Below are 25,080 nucleotides of genomic sequence, written 5' to 3'. Positions count from 1 at the left end.
ATATATATATATATCTCCTGTCTACACTATATATATATATCTCCTCCTGTCTACACTATATATATATATATCTCCTCCTGTCTATACTATATATCTCCTCCTGTCTACACTATATATATATATCTCCTCCTGTCTACACTATATATATATATATATCTCCTCCTGTCTACACTATATATATATATCTCCTCCTGTCTACACTATATATATATATATATCTCCTCCTGTCTACACTATATATATATATCTCCTCCTGTCTACACTATATATATATATCTCCTCCTGTCTATACTATATATCTCCTCCTGTCTACACTATATATATATATCTCCTCCTGTCTACACTATATATATATATATATCTCCTCCTGTCTACATATATATATATATCTCCTCCTGTCTACACTATATATATATATATCTCCTCCTGTCTACACTATATATCTATCTATCTCCTGTCTACACTATATATATATATATCTCCTCCTGTCTATACTATATATCTATATATCTCCTCCTGTCTACACTATATATATATATCTCCTCCTGTCTACACTATATATCTATCTATCTCCTGTCTACATATATATATCTCCTCCTGTCTACATATATATATATATTCTCACTTTATTAGGTACACCATGCTAGTAACGGGTCGGACCCCCTTTTGCCCTCAGAACTGCCCCAATTCTTGGTGGCATAGATACAACAAGGTGCTGGAAGCTTCCTCAGAGATTTTGGTCCATAGTGACATGATGACATCACACAGTTGCCGCAGATTTGTCGGCTGCACATCCATGATGCCAATCTCCCGTTCCACCACATCCCAAAGATGCTCTATTGGATTGAGATCTGGTGACTGTGGAGGCCATTGGAGTACAGTGACCTCATTGTCATGTTCAAGAAACCAGTCTGAGATGATTCTAGCTTTATGACATGGCGCATTATCCTGCTGAAAGTCGCCATCAGATGTTGGGTCCATTGTGGTCATAAAGGGATGGACATGGTCAGCAACAATACTCAGGTAGGCTGTGGCGTTGCAACCATGCTCAATTGGTACCAAGGGGCCCAAAGAGTGCCAAGAAAATATTCCCCACACCATGACACCACCACCACCAGCCTGAACCGTTGATACAAGGCAGGATGGATCCATGCTTTCATGTTGTTGGCGCCAAATTCTGACCCTACCATCCGAATGTCGCAGCAGAAATCGAGACTCATCAGACCAGGCAACGTTTTTCCAATCTTCTACTGTCCAATTTCGATGAGCTTGTGCAAATTGTAGCCTCAGTTTCCTGTTCTTAGCTGAGCGGAGTGGCCCCCGGTGTGGTCTTCTGCTGCTGTAGCCCATCTGCCTCAGAGTTGGCCGTACTGTGCGCTCAGAGATGCTCTTCGGCCTACCTTGGCTGTAACGGTTGGCTATTTGAGTCACTGTTGCCTTTCTATCAGCTGGAACCAGTCTGCCCATTCTCCTCTGACCTCTGGCATCAACAAGGCATTTCCGCCCACAGAACGGCCGCTCACTGGATGGTTTTTCTTTTTCGGACCATTCTCTGTAAACCCTAGAGATGGTTGTGCGTGAAAATCCCAGTAGATCAGCAGTTTCTGAAATACTCTGACCAGCCCTTCTGGCACCAACAACCATGCCACGTTCAAAGGCCTCAAATCACCTTTCTTCCCCATACTGATGCTCGGTTTGAACTGCAGGAGATTGTCTTGACCATGTCTACATGCCTAAATGCACTGAGTTGCCGCCATGTGATTGGCTGATTAGAAATTAAGTGGTAACGTGCAGTTGGACAGGTGTACCTAATAAAGTGGCCGGTGAGTGTATATCTCCTCCTGTCTACACATATATATATTAGTGAGTCCAAGAAGTATTTGATCCCTTGCTGATTTTCTTTGTTTGCCCACTAATAAAGACATGATCATTCTATACTTTTAATGGTAGATGTATTCTTACATGGAGAGACAGAATATTAAAAAGAAAATCCAGAAAATAAATCTAAGGAATATTTATTAATTGTTTTGTATTTCATGGAGTGAAATAAGTATTTGATCCCTTAGTATTCATTAGCAGTTCTGGCTTTTACAGACCAGTTAGACACTCCCAATACACTTGTTACCTGACCTGAAGCCGCCTGTTCTCACTAATCACTTGTGTGAAAAACAACTGTCCACAGAATCAGACAGATCACACAGATTTCAAGTCTCCAACATGGGTAAAACCAAAGAGCTGTCACAGGACCTCAGAGTCAGAATTGTTGACCTTCACAAAGCTGGAATGGGCTACAAAAAGATTAGTAAGGTGTTGTATGTGAAAGTAACAACTATTGGTGCAATTATCAGAAAGTTTAAAGAGTATAACATGACAATCAACAGACCTCGGCCCGATGCTCCAAAGAAGATTTCGCCTGGTGGGGGGGCAATGATGCTGAGAACAGTCAGAAATCGTCCTGCAACCACTCGGCAGGAGTTAGCAAATGACCTGAAGGCAGCTGGGACCACAGTTTGCAAGGAAACAATTGGCAACACTTTGCGCAACAATGGATTCACATCCTGCAGTGCCCGAAAGGTGCCCCTGCTGAAGAGAGCACATGTGGAGAGAAGGTGCCCCTGCTGAAGAGAGCACATGTGGAGAGAAGGTGCCCCTGCTGAAGAGAGCACATGTGGAGAGAAGGTGCCCCTGCTGAAGAGAGCACATGTGGAGAGAAGGCGCCCCTGCTGAAGAGAGAACATGTGGAGAGAAGGTGCCCCTGCTGAAGAGAGCACATGTGGAGAGAAGGTGCCCCTGCTGAAGAGAGCACATGTGGAGAGAAGGTGCCCCTGCTGAAGAGAGCACATGTGGAGAGAAGGTGCCCCTGCTGAAGAGAGCACATGTGGAGGCGCGCCTCAAGTATGCCAATCATCATTGGAAAGATGAACCAAGTTATTGGGAGAAGGTTTTGTGGTCAGATGAGACCAAAATTGAACTTTTTGGCCTCAACTCCACCCGCCATGTGTGGAGGAAGAAAAATGCTGCCTATGACCCCAAGAACACTGTGCCCACCGTCAAGCATGGAGGTGGAAGCATAATGTTTTGGGGTTGTTTCTCTGCCAAGGGTACAGGGCTACTTCACCGCATCACTGGGAAGATGGATGGAGCCATGTACCGCATAATCCTGAGGGACAACCTCCTCCCCTCTGCCAGGGTTCTGAAAATGGGCCGTGGTTGGGTCTTCCAACATGATAACGACCCTAAACATACAGCAAAGGCAACAAAGGATTGGCTCAAGAAAAATCACATTAAGGTCATGGAGTGGCCCAGCCAGTCGCCAGACCTCAATCCGATGGAAAATCTATGGAGGGAGCTGAAGGTCAGAGTTGCCAAGCGACAGCCCACCAACCTTCAGGATTTAGAGAGAATCTGCAAAGAAGAGTGGGCCAAGATTCCCCCTGGTGTGTGCGCTAAACGTGTGGTGAACTACAACAAACCTCTCACCGCTGGGCTGGCAAACAAAGGCTTTGCCACTAAGTATTGGGTGTGTTTGGCAAGACGGATCAAATACTTATTTTCCTCATTGAAATACAAATTAATTAAAATATTTTCTTTAAAATTATATTCTGGATTTTTTTCTTGATATTCTGTCTCTCCATGTTAGAATATATCTACCATTAAAAGTGCTGAAGGATCGTGTCTATATTAGTGGGCAAAGAAAGAAAATCAGCAAGGGATCAAATACTTCTTGGACTCACTGTATATACATATATATATCTCCTGTCTACACTAATATATATATATATATATATATATATATTTGTAGGGATCTTCCCGGGGGATGGTGTGTTTGGACACAGTTCACATCAGACTTGGACTTACAAATAAACATCAAGCTGTTTTTATATCATAAACAGTCCTTCACAACAGAAATATAGCAACACCGCGCTTTTAAGAACAAAACCAAACAAAACGTCCTGCCCGTCTGGGTGCTTACTAACACACCGGTCACCTATCTGGCACTTCGATAAGCAGTGTTGCAGGGTGTGAATAGGCCCCAGCAGCGCCTGTATTCCCAGCTCTCAGCAAACACACCACCCAGGCTGTTCTCCTGGCTGAGAGCTAAACCTATACACTGCAGGGCTTTTACCCTCTTGCAGGCTCATCAGAGGACACCTGATGGGAACACCCAAACTGGATCAGGGGAGGGAATGGCCAGTCCCACTACCAAACCTACCTGCCATTCCATGTAAATCCAGGCCCGGTAACAATAAATAACAATCTCAGCAGCATAACACTGCTGAGTAACAGGTTCCTCCTGGACTCACCATCTCACCGTGCGTATCAACCTCAGTGAGATGTACACCCCCTCGACCACTTCTCCCGTGACACGTCTACTGTATATAGTAGACAGGAGGAGATATATATATATATATCTCCTCCTGTCTACACTACATGACTAAATGATCTCCTCCTCCTCCTCCTCTCTACACTACATGACTATATGATCCCTTCCTCTCCTCCTCCTCCTCCTCCTCCTCCTCCTCCTCCTCCTCCTCCTCCTCCTCCTCCTCCTCTCTACACTACATGACTATATGATCCCTTCCTCTCCTCCTCCTCCTCTCTACACTACATGACTATATGATCCCTTCCTCTCCTCCTCCTCCTCCTCCTCCTCCTCTCTACACTACATGACTATATGATCCCTTCCTCTCCTCCTCCTCCTCCTCCTCCTCCTCCTCCTCTCTACACTACATGACTATATGATCCCTTCCTCTCCTCCTCCTCCTCCTCCTCCTCCTCTCTACACTACATGACTATATGATCCCTTCCTCTCCTCCTCCTCCTCCTCCTCCTCTCTACACTACATGACTATATGATCCCTTCCTCTCCTCCTCCTCCTCCTCCTCCTCTCTACACTACATGACTATATGATCCCTTCCTCTCCTCCTCCTCCTCCTCCTCCTCCTCCTCCTCCTCCTCCTCCTCCTCTCTACACTACATGACTATATGATCCCTTCCTCTCCTCCTCCTCCTCCTCTCTACACTACATGACTATATGATCCCTTCCTCTCCTCCTCCTCCTCCTCCTCCTCCTCCTCCTCCTCCTCTCTACACTACATGACTATATGATCCCTTCCTCTCCTCCTCCTCCTCCTCCTCCTCCTCCTCCTCCTCCTCCTCCTCCTCCTCCTCTCTACACTACATGACTATATGATCCCTTCCTCTCCTCCTCCTCCTCCTCCTCCTCCTCCTCCTCCTCCTCCTCCTCCTCCTCCTCCTCCTCTCTACACTACATGACTATATGATCCCTTCCTCTCCTCCTCCTCCTCCTCCTCCTCCTCCTCCTCCTCCTCTCTACACTACATGACTGTATGATCCCCTCCTCTCCTCTCTACACTACATGACTGTATGATCTCCTCCTCCTCCTCTCTACACTACATGACTGTATGATCCTCTCCTCTCCAGTGTGGTATTAATTCTGCTTGTTCATTCTCTGCAGTTTCCGGACCGTCTCCCTATCTGATCTCCGCTATCAGTGCAGTGATGTCGTGGCTGAGGACGCCATTACTTTGTGCTTCGAGTGTTTATCAATTGTTCTCTTTCAAAAGACTGAAATTATCTGAAAGATACTGAGGCATCAGCGTCCGAGGAGCAGAGAAGTCAGTGTACAGAACAGGAGGAGAATACAGGTGAGACCGGGGGCTAAGATTGTATTTCTACAGTGGTAATAGCAGGGTCCTCCCAGCAGCACAGAGGATGTCAGAAGAGGAGAGTGCTGATCTTATAGGGGAGGTCACAGGGTCCCAGCAGCACAGAGGATGTCAGGAGAGGAGAGTGCTGATCTTATAGGGGAGGTCACAGGGTCCCAGCAGCACAGAGGATGTCAGGAGAGGAGGGGGCTGATTTATTTATTTTTTTTAATTCTAAATTCTATTAAAATTCTACATCAACAATAAATTTTACATTTTACAACAATAGCTACTGGCGTCCCACAGGGCGCAGAGGCACATATACACATTACAAACAGGAAGTGCATATATCTGTCCACAAACCACAATAGGCCAACAGGAGCAAACCGCAGCTCCCACCGCATAAAATAACATATCTTGCGTAAAACGTGAATTTGGCAGTGAGCTAGCGCTCAACCAGAACTAGAAAAAGTAGGAGGGGAAAAAGAAACAGGAGGGGACAGCGGAGCAGGTGGCTCCTTACTGAGCCAGCAGAGATCTATATTCAGAGGAGTCGGTGGACTGGTCCCAATAAAAAGACGTCCGATAGAACCGGGAATTCTGGTTATGGAGCTGTGCAGCAAGATCCTCCATGCATTTGATATCTTCTACTTTCCGGAACCATAATGCGAGACTAGGAGGATCTGGTTGGCGCCACAAGGCAGGGATACAAGCCCGGGCAGCGTTTATCAGGTGTCTGAGAACAGAGGAATGGTAACTTCTAAGGGGGATGTCAGACACATTCAGGAGAGAAAGAAAGGGCATAGTCCATGAAAGTGGAAGTAATTCACCACACTTCTGTCCAGAAGGGCACCAGTTTGGGGCAGCTCCAGAATGTGTGAAGAAGGGAGCCCATCTCGCCACACTCCCTCCAGCAGTGTGGGGACACCTCAGGGAAGATCCGATGAAGACTGGTAGGAACCCAATACCGTTGAGAGAGAAGCTTGTAACTCGTTTCCTGGATACGGGAGGAGATAAAAGAGGAATGCGTACAAGTGAGCACTCGGTCCACTTGCGATGCAGAGAAAGAGATGTTCAGGTCCTCTTCCCAGGCCGCGAGAAAGGGGGGAGGTAGCTGGTCCGGAGGGGAGCCCAACATGACATATAGGGTGGAGACGGACCAGAGCCCAAGCAGAGAGATTCAAACTGGGTGAGTGTACGGGCAAAGCAAGAAGGCATAGGAAGAGTGAGGAGAAAGTGATGGAGCTGGAGAGATCTCCAGAATCCCAGGGGGGTGGGATCCGTCTGGGAATTGAAGTCAGAAAGAGAGGACCATGCCGCGACTCTAAGAAAGGATTGGGCATGGAAGCAACCCGTCCGAGACCATGCACAGAAGCCCGCGTCTTCTACCCCTGGAGGGAAAGATGGGTTGCCTAGAATTGGGAACAAAAGGGAGGGGTGTGGGGCTAAGAAGCCAGCGGAGAGATGTTTGTGGCATACCCGAAGTGTCGGGGCAATGGTGGGATGGGAACTTGCGAAGCGGGCCGAGTCCGGTAGCCATGGTGCGGCCAGCAAGGGCAGTGGAGCAGTTGCCTTTTCCAGATCCACCCATAACTTTATGGAGGAGTGGTGATGCCAATCCAGTACTCTGGCTGCCACATAGTATTGGTAGAGATTGGGGAGACCAAGGCCACCTCGAGCTTTGGGGCGATACAGGACTACCCTCGCTAGCCGCGGCTGTTTGTGCGCCCATATGAACTTAGTGAGGAGTGAGGTAAGTTGTCTAAAGGAAGCTTCAAGAGAGGAAACCACCGTGGCAGGAAGGGAGATATTGAGCGCCTCAGGTTTTTGGAGATTAATTTTATAGTTGGAGAGGGCCTGATAGCGGGAAAGTTCTTACAGAAGATTAGGAAGGGAGACAGAAGGCTGGGTAAGAAAAAAAATAGATCATCTGCGTAGGCAGAAACTCTGTGTTCCACTGACCCCACCTGAACCTCCAAAATGTCTTGGTTACGCCTCACATGTCTAAGGAAGGGCTCCAGGGTTAGGATGAAGATGAGAGGGGAGAGAGGGCAGTCCTGCCGCATTCCATTAGAAGAGAAAATAGAACAGCGCTCCATAGCACAGATCAGGAGGTATGAACGAGCGGTGAGAGGATAGTATATAAGACTCTCACCTGATGCGGTTGTGCAATGGAGAGGCACAACACTCAACAAACGTATGGACTTAGACCGCTGCCACTCCCAGGTAAACCATCCAAGATGGGTATTTCAAAGCAAGATAAACGACCTCCTCTCCAAACCAGGGTAAGTACGGGCGCAGATCCAGATGGACATATGAAGTTAATTAAAATACATTTATTGTATAAAAACATTCATGGCGACACAACGCGCTTCCAAACCGAACTGGTTTCTTTCTCAAGTGTCATCTGCCTCACAACCCATTTTACCTACATATATATCCATCTTCTTGATGACATCAGCATTTTGTGATAGGTTGAACACTTTAACCCCTAGTGAACCAAAGGGATGGTAGCTTTCAATTACAAAAACACATATACAATCTTGTATAGAATACATAAACCCATAAAAAAAATATATATATATATATATATATATATAACAACCATTAATTATTATTTATTTATTTTTTTTAACGAACATTCTCAATAGTTTTGTTCAAACCATAAGGTGATAAAGTGCATAATTTGAAGATCCAATACGATTCACGATTGATAAGGTGCCTGTATCTATTGCAGCGTGTCTCCGGGATGTGTTCTAAAATTGTTAAAGTAAGGTGCTTGGGGTCACGGTTAAGTTTTAGAAAAAAATGTTTCGAGACACTATGTAATAAATATCGTTTTCGGATATTTGACCGATGTTTATTCATGCGGGAACGTCTGAACAGTGCGTCCCACATATTGTAGTCTACATGAGCACTCCAAAAGATAAACTACAAATTGTGTGGAGCAATTAGAAAGGCCTGTGGCAGAAAAAATTTCTCCAGTACTCTGAGATGTAAAAGTAGTACCTGGATTTCGGGGTATCCAATCACAACAGAGACACCTTGCATTGAAACATTTCACGGTTCCTAGTGTTCTATCTCCATCCCTCTTATCTCTCGCCTGTATGACGTTGTTTGTATCCCTTTTGGGTATTCTACTTGGGGCAAGATAATTACGTAGACTTTGTTCTTCGAAAAATTATATTGGGATTTTTTGGGATACTAGATTTTAAAATAGGATCATCCTGAAGAATTGACCAGTTTTTTTGTAGATATTTCTTAATCTGCATAGCCCCACAATTATACTCGGTCGTAAAATGGAGTCCAAATTCATTATTGAATGTTTTCTTTTTCTTTATATTTGTGTTACTTTTTTCCTTCATTTTTTTTCAGTATATTTCCTTGTGTTGTGGACTTATTTAGATTATATGCATTTTCTAAAATTCTTTTGGGGTAACCTTTCTTCCAAAATTTTTGATTGCTGTATATAGTCGCTCTCCAAGCTACAGTTTTTTCTTATTCTTTGATACTGACCAAAGGGGACATTTTTCAACCATAAGGGTAGGTGACAGCTACTAAAATCTAAAAAACTGTTTACATCAACACTTTTTTAAAATGAGTTTTTGTAGCAATATAAAGTTCATCTGTTTTAAAAACCTCTAGGTCTAAAAAATCAATGGCATCAGCTCCAAAATTAAGAGTGAATTCTATGCCCCACTGGTTACGGTTTAGATTTTCTACAAAGGATTGGGCTTCAGATTTCGATCCCACCCAGATTTAGAACAAGTCGTCTATGAAACGCCGATAAAAAATACATTTCTTAAAATCCCTAGACTGCGCGAGGACACTCGCCTCGAACCTCCCCATGAAGAGGTTAGCATCGCACAGCCACAAACCTGTCCATAAATAACATCTTCAAAATTAAATACATTATGTTCCAATATAAAACTCATACTATCATAAATAAATTTGATTTGCTTTTCATCCAATTCAGGATCATTTTCAAGGTAGTGAAGAGTCCTAAAGTGATATCAATATTTGAATATAAAGAAGATGCATCTAAAGTGATAAAATTATAACAAGAAGGTAATTGTAGTGTTTGTAGTTCAGAAATTAATTGAGACGAATCTTTTAAAAAAGAAGGTAATTTCCACACATATTTATGCAAAAATAAATCCACATAGTGCGATAAATTAGAAGTGAGAGAACCAATACCAGAAATAATAGGACGACCAGGTGGATTAGTGAGTGATTTGTGAATCTTCGGTAGATAGTAAAAATAAGCCAAGTTGGTATAAGAAGCGGTTAAAAAATCTTTTTCTCTCCTATTCAGAATGTTTGCATCAATTGGGCTTTGTATTAGGGAGTGTTACAATTCTTTATATTCTACTGATGGATCCGTCTCTAGCTTTTCATAGTAAAGTACATATGATAAAATACGCCATGCTTCACATAGTCATCCCTATTAAGTAATACTGTACCCCCCCCCCCCCCTTCTTAAGTTTTTTAAGGCTGTACGTTCCCCTTTGGTGAGATTATCGGTGTAGTCACCCATTATCACTTCCTTATTAATGTCTCTCAAATCATTTAACATTAGGGATAAAAAGGTTTCTACATGATGGCCACGACTCTGAATAGGGTAAAAATTAGACCTAGTTTTCACATCTCCATGTTTGTACTCATCGCTACTATTTGCGAGGCAGTTAGGGTTAGTGGTTATATTACTAGTATCTTCCTGCAGGGTCTTGTCCTTCTCTTTCAGCAGAAAATGGCGTTTTAGTGTGAGTTTCCTTACAAAATTATTGATATCCAAAAATATGTTACAGTTATCAGGGAAGGATACCGGGCAGAATGATAGACCCCTTCCCAGCAGACGTTGTTCATTAAAGTACGTGTTTGGATAAATTAAATATCTGTATTGTTTCAGACTTATTTGTTATAGACTTATTTATTACTTCTTCTGTATTGGTATAAGTTACAGTGTAGTTTTTCGTTCTGTTTTTTCTTTTTTGCTCCCTCTTTCCCCCTCTACAACCTCTGAATACATTTTTCTTTTTGCGCCTCCTCCTCCTGTATGTATCTGGAGGGGATCCTTCTGAATCTTCTGAAAGTAGTTGGTGATTCTCTGGACTTTGGGACTCGTGATGGAAGGTATGAGTGCTATTACTTCTGTGTGAACAGGGAGTGAGGTGATGGCTTTCAACTGTTTGGTGTGTGTTGGCCCCACGTCTACACATGGGAGACGGGAGCTTAAAAAAAGACAATGAGGTGGACATGTCCGATTCACCACCTCTAAACCGCACCCTCAAGAGATTCATCGAATGGATTATCATGTACTGAAATCTGGGAAAACGCTAAGGTACCTGAGTTGGTGATCATGACCTCAGTATCGACGGCACCCGGGGCCGAGGTCACCACATCAAGAATTGTGTGGGAAGTGGAAAGGGTGAGAGGATGAGATGTTGTTCACACTAGATACAGTTTGCGCATCTAGTGTTTCCTTGGATGAACTTGGAGTGATAGTTGTGGGTGTTTCTATGGTCTCCCTGGGATCTTCAATTTCAGGCTCTGGATTGTTAATCGTGCCTGGAGGGGTCAGATGTAGACTCTCTGGGATATCTGTATGAGTTAACAAATGTACGGGTATTAGTCCCATATTTTTTCTGCTCTGACCTAGAGTGATTGTGATGTATCTCTCTCTGGAAAGAATGTTTTTTTTTAAATTATTGTGACTATTGGGTGTAGGAATATTGTCTGATTTAGAACTCTGTTTTTTGTTTTCTTCATTTAAACCTTCAGTGTGTATAGATTTTTTTGCGACTGGTCAGACACGTAAACAACGAAAAAAATCTATACGCACTGAAGGTTTAAATGAAGAAAACAAAAAACAGAGTTCTAAATCAGACAATATTCCTACACCCAATAGTCACAATAATTTAAAAAAAAACATTCTTTCCAGAGAGAGATACATCACAATCACTCTAGGTCAGAGCAGAAAAAATATGGGACTAATACCCGTACATTTGTTAACTCATACAGATATCCCAGAGAGTCTACATCTGACCCCTCCAGGCACGAGCAAACATTGTCCCTTGGGGCTATAAATAATAATCAAAAAAGATTCACTCATATGAACAATAAACCATCTAACTTTAACAATCCAGAGCCTGAAATTGAAGATCCCAGGGAGACCATAGAAACACCCACAACTATCACTCCAAGTTCATCCAAGGAAACACTAGATGCGCAAACTGTATCTAGTGTGAACAACATCTCATCCTCTCACCCTTTCCACTTCCCACACAATTCTTGATGTGGTGACCTCGGCCCCGGGTGCCGTCGATACTGAGGTCATGATCACCAACTCAGGTACCTTAGCGTTTTCCCAGATTTCAGTACATGATGATCCATTCGATGAATCTCTTGAGGGTGCGGTTTAGAGGTGGTGAATCGGACATGTCCACCTCATTGTCTTTTTTTAAGCTCCCGTCTCCCATGTGTAGACGTGGGGCCAACACACACCAAACAGTTGAAAGCCATCACCTCACTCCCTGTTCACACAGAAGTAATAGCACTCATACCTTCCATCACGAGTCCCAAAGTCCAGAGAATCACCAACTACTTTCAGAAGATTCAGAAGGATCCCCTCCAGATACATACAGGAGGAGGAGGCGCAAAAAGAAAAATGTATTCAGAGGTTGTAGAGGGGGAAAGAGGGAGCAAAAAAGAAAAAACAGAACGAAAAACTACACTGTAACGTATACCAATACAGAAGAAGTAATAAATAAGTCTATAACAAATAAGTCTGAAACAATACAGATATTTAATTTATCCAAACACGTACTTTAATGAACAACGTCTGCTGGGAAGGGGTCTATCGTTCTGCCCGGTATCCTTCCCTGATAACTGTAACATATTTTTGGATATCAATAATTTTGTAAGGAAACTCACACTAAAACGCCATTTTCTGCTGAAAGAGAAGGACAAGACCCTGCAGGAAGATACTAGTAATATAACCACTAACCCCAACTGCCTCGCAAATAGTAGCGATGAGTACAAACATGGAGATGTGAAAACTAGGTCTAATTTTTACCCTATTCAGAGTCGTGGCCATCATGTAGAAACCTTTTTATCCCTAATGTTAAATGATTTGAGAGACATTAATAAGGAAGTGATAATGGGTGACTACACAGATAATCTCACCAAAGGGGAACGTACAGCCTTAAAAAAGAATACGGATATTATTATCCGCCCCGCCGGCAAGGGGGGGGGGGTACAGTATTACTTAATAGGGATGACTATGTGAAGCATGGCGTATTTTATCATATGTACTTTACTATGAAAAGCTAGAGACGGATCCATCAGTAGAATATAAAGAATTGTAACACTCCCTAATACAAAGCCCAATTGATGCAAACATTCTGAATAGGAGAGAAAAAGATTTTTTAACCGCTTCTTATACCAACTTGGCTTATTTTTACTATCTACCGAAGATTCACAAATCACTCACTAATCCACCTGGTCGTCCTATTATTTCTGGTATTGGTTCTCTCACTTCTAATTTATCGCACTATGTGGATTTATTTTTGCATAAATATGTGTGGAAATTACCTTCTTTTTTAAAAGATTCGTCTCAATTAATTTCTGAACTACAAACACTACAATTACCTTCTTGTTATAATTTTATCACTTTAGATGCATCTTCTTTATATTCAAATATTGATATCACTTTAGGACTCTTCACTACCTTGAAAACGATCCTGAATTGGATGAAAAGCAAATCAAATTTATTTATGATAGTATGAGTTTTATATTGGAACATAATGTATTTAATTTTGAAGATGTTATTTATGGACAGGTTTGTGGCTGTGCGATGCTAACCTCTTCATGGGGAGGTTCGAGGCGAGTGTCCTCGCGCAGTCTAGGGATTTTAAGAAATGTATTTTTTATCGGCGTTTCATAGACGACTTGTTCTAAATCTGGGTGGGATCGAAATCTGAAGCCCAGTCCTTTGTAGAAAATCTAAACCGTAACCAGTGGGGCATAGAATTCACTCTTAATTTTGGAGCTGATGCCATTGATTTTTTAGACCTAGAGGTTTTTAAAACAGATGAACTTTATATTGCTACAAAAACTCATTTTAAAAGTGTTGATGTAAACAGTTTTTTAGATTTTAGTAGCTGTCACCTACCCTTATGGTTGAAAAATGTCCCCTTTGGTCAGTATCAAAGAATAAGAAAAAACTGTAGCTTGGAGAGCGACTATATACAGCAATCAAAAATTTTGGAAGAAAGGTTACCCCAAAAGAATTTTAGAAAATGCATATAATCTAAATAAGTCCACAACACAAGGAAATATACTGAAAAAAAATGAAGGAAAAAAGTAACACAAATATAAAGAAAAAGAAAACATTCAATAATGAATTTGGACTCCATTTTACGACCGAGTATAATTGTGGGGCTATGCAGATTAAGAAATATCTACAAAAAAACTGGTCAATTCTTCAGGATGATCCTATTTTAAAATCTAGTATCCCAAAAAATCCCAATATAATTTTTCGAAGAACAAAGTCTACGTAATTATCTTGCCCCAAGTAGAATACCCAAAAGGGATACAAACAACGTCATACAGGCGAGAGATAAGAGGGATGGAGATAGAACACTAGGAACCGTGAAATGTTTCAATGCAAGGTGTCTCTGTTGTGATTGGATACCCCGAAATCCAGGTACTACTTTTACATCTCAGAGTACTGGAGAAATTTTTTCTGCCACAGGCCTTTCTAATTGCTCCACACAATTTGTAGTTTATCTTTTGGAGTGCTCATGTAGACTACAATATGTGGGACGCACTGTTCAGACGTTCCCGCATGAATAAACATCGGTCAAATATCCGAAAACGATATTTATTACATAGTGTCTCGAAACATTTTTTTTCTAAAACATAACCGTGACCCCAAGCACCTTACTTTAACAATTTTAGAACACATCCCGGAGACACGCTGCAATAGATACAGGCACCTTATCAATCGTGAATCGTATTGGATCTTCAAATTATGCACTTTATCACCTTATGGTTTGAACAAAACTATTGAGAATGTTCGTTAAAAAAAAAAAAAAAAATCTAATGGTTGTTATATATATATATCTATCTATTTTTATGGGTTTATGTATTCTATACAAGATTGTATATGTGTTTTTGTAATTGAAAGCTACCATCCCTTTGGTTCCCTAGGGGTTAAAGTGTTCAACCTATCACTAAATGCTGATGTCATCAAGAAGATGGATATATATGTAGGTAAAGTGGGTTGTGAGGCAGATGACACTTGAGAAAGAAACCAGTTCGGTTTGGAAACGCGTTGTGTCGCCATGAATGTTTTTATACAATAAATGTATTTTAATTAACTTCATATGTCCATCTGGATCTGCGCCCGTACTTACCCTGGTTTGGAGAGGAGGTCGTTTATCTTGCGTTCCATTAGAGATTGGGAATGATGCAGAGAGAAGGCCATTGACCGAAACCTGGAGTGGGAGTATAGAGAGCCTATCCACACCAACATATGGGGGCCAAGCCCGTGTGGCGAAGAGAAAAGGCCAGCCTACTCGGTCAAAAGCCTTCTCTGCATCTGTGGACAGGAGCATGGCAGGAAGGGCAGAGTAACGGGCCATATGAGTTATGTTTATGGCTCTGGTGGTATTGCCCCAAGCCTCCCGCATGGGCATGAATCCCACTTGGTCAGGGTGTATCACATCCTGTAGGAGGGGGGTGAGACGGGCAGCCAGAATTTTAGAGAAGAATTTAAGATCCAAATTCAGGAAAGACATGGGGCGGTAGTTTTGGCAATGTGCAGGGTCTTTGCGTTCCTTGGGGATGACTGAAATGTGAGGGCAGAGGGGAGCCAGTAGACAGAGTTGAAGGCCGACAGAAAGTGGTCCCGGAGAAGGGGACTGAAGGTCTTGTAATAGGGCAATGTAAGCCCATCTGGTCTCTGAGCTTTACCCGAAGGGGACGTCTTCAGTGCCCAGTCCCATTCCGTAGCCGTGATGGGCGATTCAAGCGACGCTGCATCCTCCTCGGGCAGTGCCTGGAGGCCAGAATCTGCCAGATAAGAGGCAATAGCCGAATGAAGGGGTGGGGAATTTGAGGAGACTGGGGTAGGTGGCAGGCCATAGAGGGAGGTATAGTAATCCTGGAAAGAGTCCGCTATTTGAGAAGAGAGCCAGTTTTGATTCGGAGGGGGAGGAAATGTGCAGAATAAAAGAGCGAGCTCTCTGTTGGCGCAGGGCCCGAGCTAGGCTTGTTGCCGAACTCCGTAATGGCGGCGACATTGTGCTAGAGAGGCCTTGGCATTTGCGAAGGTGAGGTCTCTTAGTTTGCCGCGCAAGACCGCCAGCTCTGATCCCGTGGCAAGGGCAAGGGTCCTCTTGAGTTTATCAAGGTCCGCAATTTGCGTGACCAGTGACATTATTTTGGCTGATCTTTCCTTCTTGAGGTGAGATGCAAGCTTGATAAAAGTACCCCTTATGAAGCACTTGTGAGCATCCCACACTATCAGCGGGGGAGATTCAGGAGAGGTATTGGATGAGAAGTAGGTGGACAGGTCAGCACGGACTTCGGCCAGAATCCCTGGGTCCTTCAGCAGGGTCTCGTTCAGACGCCAGCGCCATGACCGTGGCTCTGGAGGGGGGCGGGGGGGGGGGTTTGATGGGGAAGGGGAGATCACCGTGGGGTCCGAAAAAGAAATGGGGGTTGATGGCGGCAGCGGTCACACGGTCCAGATGAGCGTGGGAAACAAAAAGATAATAAATGAGAGTATACATTGTGGGGTGTGAAGAGAAAGTATAGTCCTTGTCACGAGGGTGGAGTAGCCGTCAGGTGTCCATCAGTTGATGGGAATGAAAGGATTGCTTTGCCTGATGTAGGGAGGAAAAGGAAAGAGAGGAGTGGCCAGAAGAAGAGTCAAGAAGAGGGTCAAGAGCCATGTTGAGGTCCCCTCCGAAGACAACCATACCCTCCAGAAAGTCTTTCACCTCCGAGAGACATCATTCCAGGAAAGCAATTTGACCTACATTGGGAAAGTAAACCGTACCAAAGGTACATAGGGCACCCGCTATTTTGCCTTTGACAAAAAGGAACCGTCCCTCTGAATCCGACCTCTGATCTATGAATTCCCAGGGAGCTGAATGCACGAACAGAATTGACGCCCCCTTTGTTTTGGAGTCCGGAGAACAGCTATGGTAGACTTCCGGAAAACGATGATCCGACAATCTCTGCACTTGGTCACCCCGGAAGTGGGTTTCTTGGATGAAGACCACCGAAGCTTTTGGCCCATAGAAAACGCAGCAGAGAGGAGCGTTTCTCTGGGACGTTTAGACCTTGTGCATTGATCGATAGACAGAGCACTGCTGACATGACTCGGTGAGGAGCTAAGCGAGGAGCTAAGCGACAGAAGGAGAGGAGGGTGCTGATCTTATAGGGGAGGTCCCAGCAGCACAGAGGATTTCAGGAGAGGAGGGGGCTGGACTTATAGGGGAGGTCCCAGCAGCACAGAAGCACAGAGGATGTCAGGAGAGGAGGGGGCTGGTCTTATAGGGGAGGTCCCAGCAGCACAGAGGATGTCAGGAGAGGAGGGGGCTGGTCTTATAGGGGAGGTCCCAGCAGCACAGAGGATGTCAGGAGAGGAGGGTGCTGATCTTATAGGGGAGGTCCCAGCAGCACAGAGGATGTCAGGAGAGGAGGGTGCTGATCTTATAGGGGAGGTCCCAGCAGCACAGAGGATGTCAGGAGAGGAGCGGGGTCCCAGCAGCACAGAGGATGTCAGGAAAGGAGCGGGGTCCCAGCAGCACAGAGGATGTCAGGAGAGGAGCGGGGTCCCAGCAGCACAGAGGATGTCAGGAGAGGAGCGGGGTCCCAGCAGCTGTCCTTGCTATATCTGTCTTCATTTCTTTTCCCGCTTAGATTTTTTTGAGATGAAGCTGCTGGAGAATTCTCGCTTTGAAGCCGTGAACTCTCAACTATGTGTAGAGACGGGGGACTCACATATCCTAGGCAGGTGGGTGCTCTGCTATGAGATACAAGAGGAGGATGGGGTTGGTTTGGGTTGAAGAATAAATCACTGGATGGAGTATAGACCGAACAATGTAGGTGCGAGTGAGGGATGAATGTGGGTAGATGGAGGGAGGTGGGGTAAAGCAGGGGGATGGAGGAGGATAGATGGGGGGAGGATGGAGGGAGGTAGGTAGAATGGAGGGAGGAAGGTGGAGCAGGGGATGGAGGAGGATAGAGGGAGGGGATTACAGGAGGGGGAGTATGGCCAGGGAGGGGATTACAGGAGGGGGAGGGGGGGGGAGTATGGTCAGGGAGGGGATTACAGAAGGGGGAGGGGGGGGGGGAGTATGGCCAGGGAGGGGATTACAGGAGGGGGATGGGGGGGGGGGAGTATGGTCAGGGAGGGGATTACAGAAGGGGGAGGGGGGGGGGGGAGTATGGTCAGGGAGGGGATTACAGAAGGGGGAGGGGGGGGGGGAGTATGGTCTGGGAGGGGATTACAGGAGGGGGAGGGGGGGGGGAGTATGGTCAGGGAGGGGATTACAGGAGGGGGAGGGGGGGGGGGAGTATGGTCAGGGAGGGGATTACAGGAGGGGGCGGGGGGGGGGGAGTATGGTCAGGGAGGGGATTACAGGAGGGGTAGGGGGGGGGGAGTATGGTCAGGGAGGGGATTACAGGAGGGGGGGGGGGGGGAGTATGGTCAGGGAGGGGATTACAGGAGGGGGAGGGGGGGGAGTATGGTCAGGGAGGGATTACAGGAGGGGGAGGGGGGGGGAGTATGGTCAGGGAGGGGATTACAGGAGGGGGAGGGGGGGGGGAGTATGGTCAGGGAGGGGATTACAGGAGGGGGAGGGGGGGGGGGAGTATGGTCAGGGAGGGGATTACAGGAGGGGGGGGGGAGTATGGTCAGGGAGGGGATTACAGGAGGGGGGGGGGAGTATGGTCAGGGAGGGGATTACAGGAGGGGGGGGAGTATGGTCTGGGAGGGGACTACAGGAGGGGGGGGGGAGTATGGCCAGGGAGGGGATTACAGGAGGGGGAGGGGGGGGGGGGGAGTATGGTCAGGGAGGGGATTACAGGAGGGGGGGGGGGGGGGGGAGTATGGTCAGGGAGGGGATTAAAGGAGGGGGGGGGGAGTATGGTCAGGGAGGGGATTACAGGAGGGGGGGGGAGTATGGTCAGGGAGGGGATTACAGGAGGGGGGGGGAGTATGGTCTGGGAGGGGACTACAGGAGGGGGGGGGGGAGTATGGCCAGGGAGTGGATTACAGGAGGGGGGGGGGGGAGTATGGTCTGGGAGGGGACTACAGGAGGGGGGGGGGGGAGTATGGCCAGGGAGGGGATTACAGGAGGGGGGGGGGGGAGTATGGCCAGGGAGGGGATTACAGGAGGGGGAGGGGGGGGGGGGAGTATGGTCTGGGAGGGGACTACAGGAGGGGGAGGGGGGGGGGAGTATGGTCGGGGAGGGGACGGAGGATTTGTGGATGCCTCACAAATTCACAGTATTATGGAAAGGCCTGAGGAGCTGTGCTAAGAGCCTTCTGGAAGATTCTGGCTGCATCCAGAAGGTCATGTCACCTGTGACCTCCATTCCGAGGCAGCAAGTGTAGCTGTAATACTAATATCACACATTACACACAGCACCATCCTAGGCCCAGCTGCAGAGGCTGCACTCTACTGTACTGCAGTACATCATTGGGATGAGGAGGATGATGGAGGAGGAAGATGGGGGATGACGATGGAGGAGGACGGGTGAGAATGGATGATGGAGGATGGGTGATGATGATGATGGAGGAGGAAGATTGGTGATGATGATGATGGAGTAGGAGCATGAGTGATGATGATGATGGAGTAGGAGGATGGATGCTGATGATGGAGGAGGATGGGTGATGATGATGAGAATGGGCGGTGATGATGGGAGTAGGAGGATGGGTGATGATGATGGAGTAGGAGGATGAATGGATTGATGATGGAGGATGGATGGGTGATGGTGTAGGAGGATGGGTGATGATGGAGGATGGATGGGTGATGATGGTGTAGGAGGATAAATGGATTGATGATGATGGGTGATGATGGAGTAGGAGGATGGGTGATGATGGAGTAGGAGGATGGGTGATGATGGTGTAGGAGGATGGGTGATGATGGTGTAGGAGGATGGGTGATGATGGAGGATGGATGGGTGATGATGGTGTAGGAGGATAAATGGATTGATGATGATGGGTGATGATGGAGTAGGAGGATGGGTGATGATGGAGTAGGAGGATGGGTGATGATGGTGTAGGAGGATGAATGGATTGATGATGATGGATGGGTGATGATGGAGTAGGAGGATGGGTGATGATGGAGGATGGATGGGTGATGATGGGTGATGGTTACATGTAAGATGTATGATCTGGAGACGTGTTTTTGTGTCTTGCAGGATAGAGAGCTATTCATGTAAGATGGCCGGGGACGACAAGCACATGTTCAAGCAGTTCTGCCAGGAGGGTCAGCCGCACGTGCTGGAAGCTCTGTCTCCTCCTCAGACAGGCGGCGTCAGTCCCAGCAGGTACTTGTATTCAAAAGGGGTAACTGTGCCGCCAGCCATCTCCCCCTCCCATCCCCCATCAGTAACTGTGCCGCCAGCCATCTCCCCCTCCCGTCCCCATACACCCTCAGTAACTGTGCCGCCAGCAATCTCCCCCTCCCATCCCCCATCAGTAACTGTGCCGCCAGCCATCTCCCCCTCCCATCCCCCATACACCCTCAGTAACTGTGCCGCCAGCCATCTCCCCCTCCCATCCCCCATACACCCTCAGTAACTGTGCCGCCAGCCATCTCCCCCTCCCATCCCCATACACCCTCAGTCACTGTGCCGCCAGCCATCTCCCCCTCCCATCCCCATACACCCTCAGTCACTGTGCCGCCAGCCATCTCCCCCTCCCATCCCCCATACACCCTCAGTAACTGTGCTGCCAGCCATCTCCCCCTCCCATCCCCCATCAGTCACTGTGCCGCCAGCCATCTCCCCCTCCCATCCCCCATACACCCTCAGTAACTGTGCCGCCAGCCATCTCCCCCTCCCATCCCCCATACACCCTCAGTCACTGTGCCGCCAGCCATCTCCCCCTCCCATCCCCCATACACCCTCAGTAACTGTGCTGCCAGCCATCTCCCCCTCCCATCCCCCATCAGTCACTGTGCCGCCAGCCATCTCCCCCTCCCATCCCCCATACACCCTCAGTAACTGTGCCGCCAGCCATCTCCCCCTCCCATCCCCCATACATCCTCAGTAACTGTGCCGCCAGCCATCTCCCCCTCCCATCCCCCATACATCCTCAGTAACTGTGCTGCCAGCCATCTCCCCCTCCCATCCCCCATCAGTCACTGTGCCGCCAGCCATCTCCCCCTCCCATCCCCCATACACCCTCAGTAACTGTGCCGCCAGCCATCTCCCCCTCCCATCCCCCATACATCCTCAGTAACTGTGCCGCCAGCCATCTCCCCCTCCCATCCCCCATACATCCTCAGTAACTGTGCTGCCAGCCATCTCCCCCTCCCATCCCCCATACACCCTCAGTAACTGTGCCGCCAGCCATCTCCCCCTCCCATCCCCCATACATCCTCAGTAACTGTGCCGCCAGCCATCTCCCCCTCCCATCCCCCATACATCCTCAGTAACTGTGCCGCCAGCCATCTCCCCCTCCCATCCCCCATACACCCTCAGTAACTGTGCCGCCAGCCATCTCCCCCTCCCATCCCCCATCAGTCACTGTGCCGCCAGCCATCTCCCCCTCCCATCCCCCATACACCCTCAGTAACTGTGCCGCCAGCCATCTCCCCCTCCCATCCCCCATACACCCTCAGTAACTGTGCTGCCAGCCATCTCCCCCTCCCATCCCCCATACACCCTCAGTCACTGTGCTGCCAGCCATCTCCTCCTGAGAACTGCTGTCATCTTGAGAGACAGCCGGGGAGCTCCGTCACCTCTTGGCTGTCCGTTAACTCTGACTGGTGTGCTCCATTACAGTCCATGGAGGGATTGACAGCTGGGGAGGAATCTTCTGTCGGTGCCATCCTCTCTTCTGTGCTGGCTTCAGTCGTGGTTTATGTCTTTCAGGCTTGGGAAGAGCCTTGGAGGAGATGAGGAGGGTCCGCTGAGTGATAAGTGCAGCAGGAAGACGCTCTTCTATCTCATTGCCACTCTAAATGAATCTTTTCGGCCGGACTATGACTTTAGTGCAGCCCGAAGCCATGAGTTTAGCCGGGAGCCTAGTCTGAACTGGGTAAGAGATGTGGCTGGTGGTGACTACACTGTGCCAAGTCCTTCCTTCTGCATCGTTACTGTCTCCTGTGCTGAGCTGCTCTTCCTTCCCTCAGACTTCAGCAGCATCTCCCCCCTCTCCATCTTGTCATTCAGGATGGAGATGCTGCACACACTGTCCTATGACAACCCTGACTGTTATGAATGCAGTCTTTTTTGTCGCCCTCAGGTGGTGAATGCTGTGAATAGCAGCCTCGTGTCTGCTCTGGGTGAAGATTTCTCCTCCCTAAAGCCTGATTTGTGGGATGCTGTGGATGAAGAGATCAGCCTATCGGAGTGTGACATCTACAGGTATGTAGCGTTCTCTAGAGGTAGCAGACCGCTGGCAGGCCACATAGGGAGCAGTATGGCCATAGCTCAGTGCAGCACATGGTGCTAGTTGTCTTTGTTCTCCTTCTATTGCTCCCCAGTCACTGTGATGTCCTTCTCTCATGGCAGCTACAATCCTGATCTGGACTCTGATCCCTTTGGTGAAGACGGGAACTTGTGGTCCTTTAACTATTTCTTCTACAATAAGAAGCTGAAAAGAATAGTGTTCTTTACATGTCGCTCTATCAGGTAGTGGATGTGGGGCGTCTGGTCATCCTGGTCACACGTGCGGCTCCTTTCGTTGACCTTTTGTTCCTTGCCTGTTTTTCAGTGGGTACACCTATAAGCGGGCTGACGTGGGCTCTGAACTAGAAATGGATCTGGAAGAGGAAATGGAGGATGATGAACTAAGCCACGTCGGAGGCGATCGGTAAGTCTCTGATCAAAGAAAACTCTGGAAACAGTCAACAAGGAGGATATAGTTGTGTGTGAGGGCTTGTGTATATACTGTAGTGAAGGGCTCACCTCTTGTCACAGGAACACTTGCAGTATCTGCTCCGCCACCTTACCTCCAAGGGATAGATAGATATATTTTTTAATGGTTTTTAGGTGCTATTTGTGTGACCTTCCACTTTGCCCACAGCTCCCAGTAATCTTGGACCCCAGGGCAGGTCAGTCTGTTCACTATGTTCTAGCCGTGCCAGTCATTCTGGGTGTCTCCTTTCACTATCTTGGGGTTCTTTTTAACACCTAGCGGTCCATGGCATTAACTGATCCCTAGTCATTGAGCTTGGTTGTGGCCTCTACAGCCACTGTGAGCAACAACCAATCACGGCCAGCTGGTTCCATCTTTGCCTCGTTCTTGTGGCCATTTACATATATCGGGATCTGCTTACATCTCCTGTTTATACAGGGACATTGCAGAAGAGATGCAAGCAGCGACGGGCAGGCGTTTTCCAGCTACTCGGCCGGGCCGATTATGGCCTGAATGAGAATTTCTAGCAATGCTTGTTGCCGATACTCGGCTCGTGCTTTACAGACTTCCTTGTGAAGTTTTGTTAGGAACGTTTCAGGTCTCAGGATTTGATGGGAAATGAGTGCGGTTTACCCTGTGTCACCACATGGGCCCAGTAAACATTCTACACACTCACCCGATTTCTCTTTATTTCAGACCCTCGATGATGTGCAACTAAAGTGACTGGGAAGCTTTCCGTCCAGCGCAAGTGGGAGAGGTGACCATGTCCCCTCCATGTCCTCCTTCCCGCGTGCCGTGCTTCTGACATCGTGTGTGCGCTCCAGTGGCACAGATCTCGCTGAGGTCCATGTCCACCGCTGAGCATCATGAAGAGACTATTAGTTCAGGCTGAATGGCCGCTGTACATAGAGGATCTATTCTCTTGAATCCTGGGACAGTCGTGTATTACCACACGTGATAGCAGAGCAGTAATGGCTGCTGTATACTTGTGTCTATCAAGCTCTTTGCCTTTCAACTCTTCAGATTTAGGTCTGTAAACATATGATAACGGCCTCTGCACTGATGTAGGATGAGTGTGCTCTGTATATAGTCAGACTGCTCTCCACATGGAGGAGAGCGTATATTCTTGTGGCCGAGGCCTGACTCTTATGGAGGCCATCCTGCCATCACACCCGGGCCTCGGTCAGACCCTCGTCCCTGCTGTCTCCACTCCTTTCTTATCCTTTGTGGTGGTTGCAGAATGTTTGTGTTTTTAGGAGTTTTTTATGCAATTGGTAATTTTGTTCAAATTAAAAGTTCTTCCAAAACCAAATCTGATGTATCTATGGACAAAGGTGGAAAGATTAAGATGAACAGAACTGTATGTAATATATAGGGCTGCCTGGAGTGCACTAAAGATGGCTGCCTCTACACTGTGTATAGTGTACCCAACCATCCTCCTCCCCTCAGCACCTACACCAGGAGACCCCACCATCCTCCTCCCCTCAGCACCTACACCAGGAGACCCCGCCATCCTCCTCCCCTCAGCACCTACACCAGGAGACCCCGCCATCCTCCTCCCCTCAGCACCTACACCAGGAGACCCCGCCATCCTCCTCCCCTCAGCACCTACACCAGGAGACCCCGCCATCCTCCTCCCCTCAGCACCTACACCATGAGACCCCACCATCCTCCTCCCCTCAGCACCTACACCAGGAGACCCCGCCATCCTCCTCCCCTCAGCACCTACACCAGGAGACCCCATCCTCCTCCCCTCAGCACCTACACCAGGAGACCCCGCCATCCTCCTCAGCACCTACACCAGGAGACCCCGCCATCCTCCTCAGCACCTACACCAGGAGACCCCGCCATCCTCCTCAGCACCTACACCAGGAGACCCCACCATCCTCCTCCCCTCAGCACCTACACCAGGAGACCCCGCCATCCTCCTCCCCTCAGCACCTACACCAGGAGACCCCGCCATCCTCCTCCCCTCAGCACCTACACCAGGAGACCCCACCATCCTCCTCCCCTCAGCACCTACACCAGGAGACCCCGCCATCCCCCTCAGCACCTACACCAGGAGACCCCGCCATCCTCCTCAGCACCTACACCAGGAGACCCCACCATCCTCCTCCCCTCAGCACCTACACCAGGAGACCCCGCCATCCTCCTCAGCACCTACACCAGGAGACCCCGCCATCCTCCTCAGCACCTACACCAGGAGACCCCGCCATCCTCCTCCCCTCAGGACCTACACCAGGAGACCCCGCCATCCTCCTCCCCTCAGCACCTACACCAGGAGACCCCGCCATCCTC

General features: G+C 47.7%; 1 protein-coding gene across 2 annotated transcripts in view; it reads left to right on the top strand.

Annotated features, from left to right (window-relative positions):
* Positions 1-24,094, top strand: part of MAF1 (MAF1 homolog, negative regulator of RNA polymerase III) — a 24,521-nt gene extending 427 nt beyond the window's left edge. The window contains exons 2-9 of one of the 2 annotated variants that reach the window (XM_069956842.1): positions 5,480-5,669; positions 17,607-17,700; positions 20,115-20,243; positions 21,795-21,960; positions 22,168-22,289; positions 22,437-22,556; positions 22,639-22,737; positions 23,479-24,094. In XM_069956842.1, coding sequence (XP_069812943.1) covers positions 17,618-17,700; positions 20,115-20,243; positions 21,795-21,960; positions 22,168-22,289; positions 22,437-22,556; positions 22,639-22,737; positions 23,479-23,500 — 741 coding nt within the window. In that variant the 5' untranslated portion in view covers positions 5,480-5,669; positions 17,607-17,617 and the 3' untranslated portion in view covers positions 23,501-24,094. The remainder of the gene's footprint in view (positions 1-5,479; positions 5,670-17,606; positions 17,701-20,114; positions 20,244-21,794; positions 21,961-22,167; positions 22,290-22,436; positions 22,557-22,638; positions 22,738-23,478) is intronic. The other variant, XM_069956843.1, reaches the window with a different exon arrangement.
* Positions 24,095-25,080: the final 986 nt, after the last annotated feature.

This window comes from Dendropsophus ebraccatus, chromosome 2 (genome assembly GCF_027789765.1).
Source record: "Dendropsophus ebraccatus isolate aDenEbr1 chromosome 2, aDenEbr1.pat, whole genome shotgun sequence".
Classification (NCBI taxonomy): Eukaryota; Metazoa; Chordata; class Amphibia; order Anura; family Hylidae; genus Dendropsophus; species Dendropsophus ebraccatus.
This window is presented reverse-complemented; position numbering and strand designations above follow the sequence as displayed.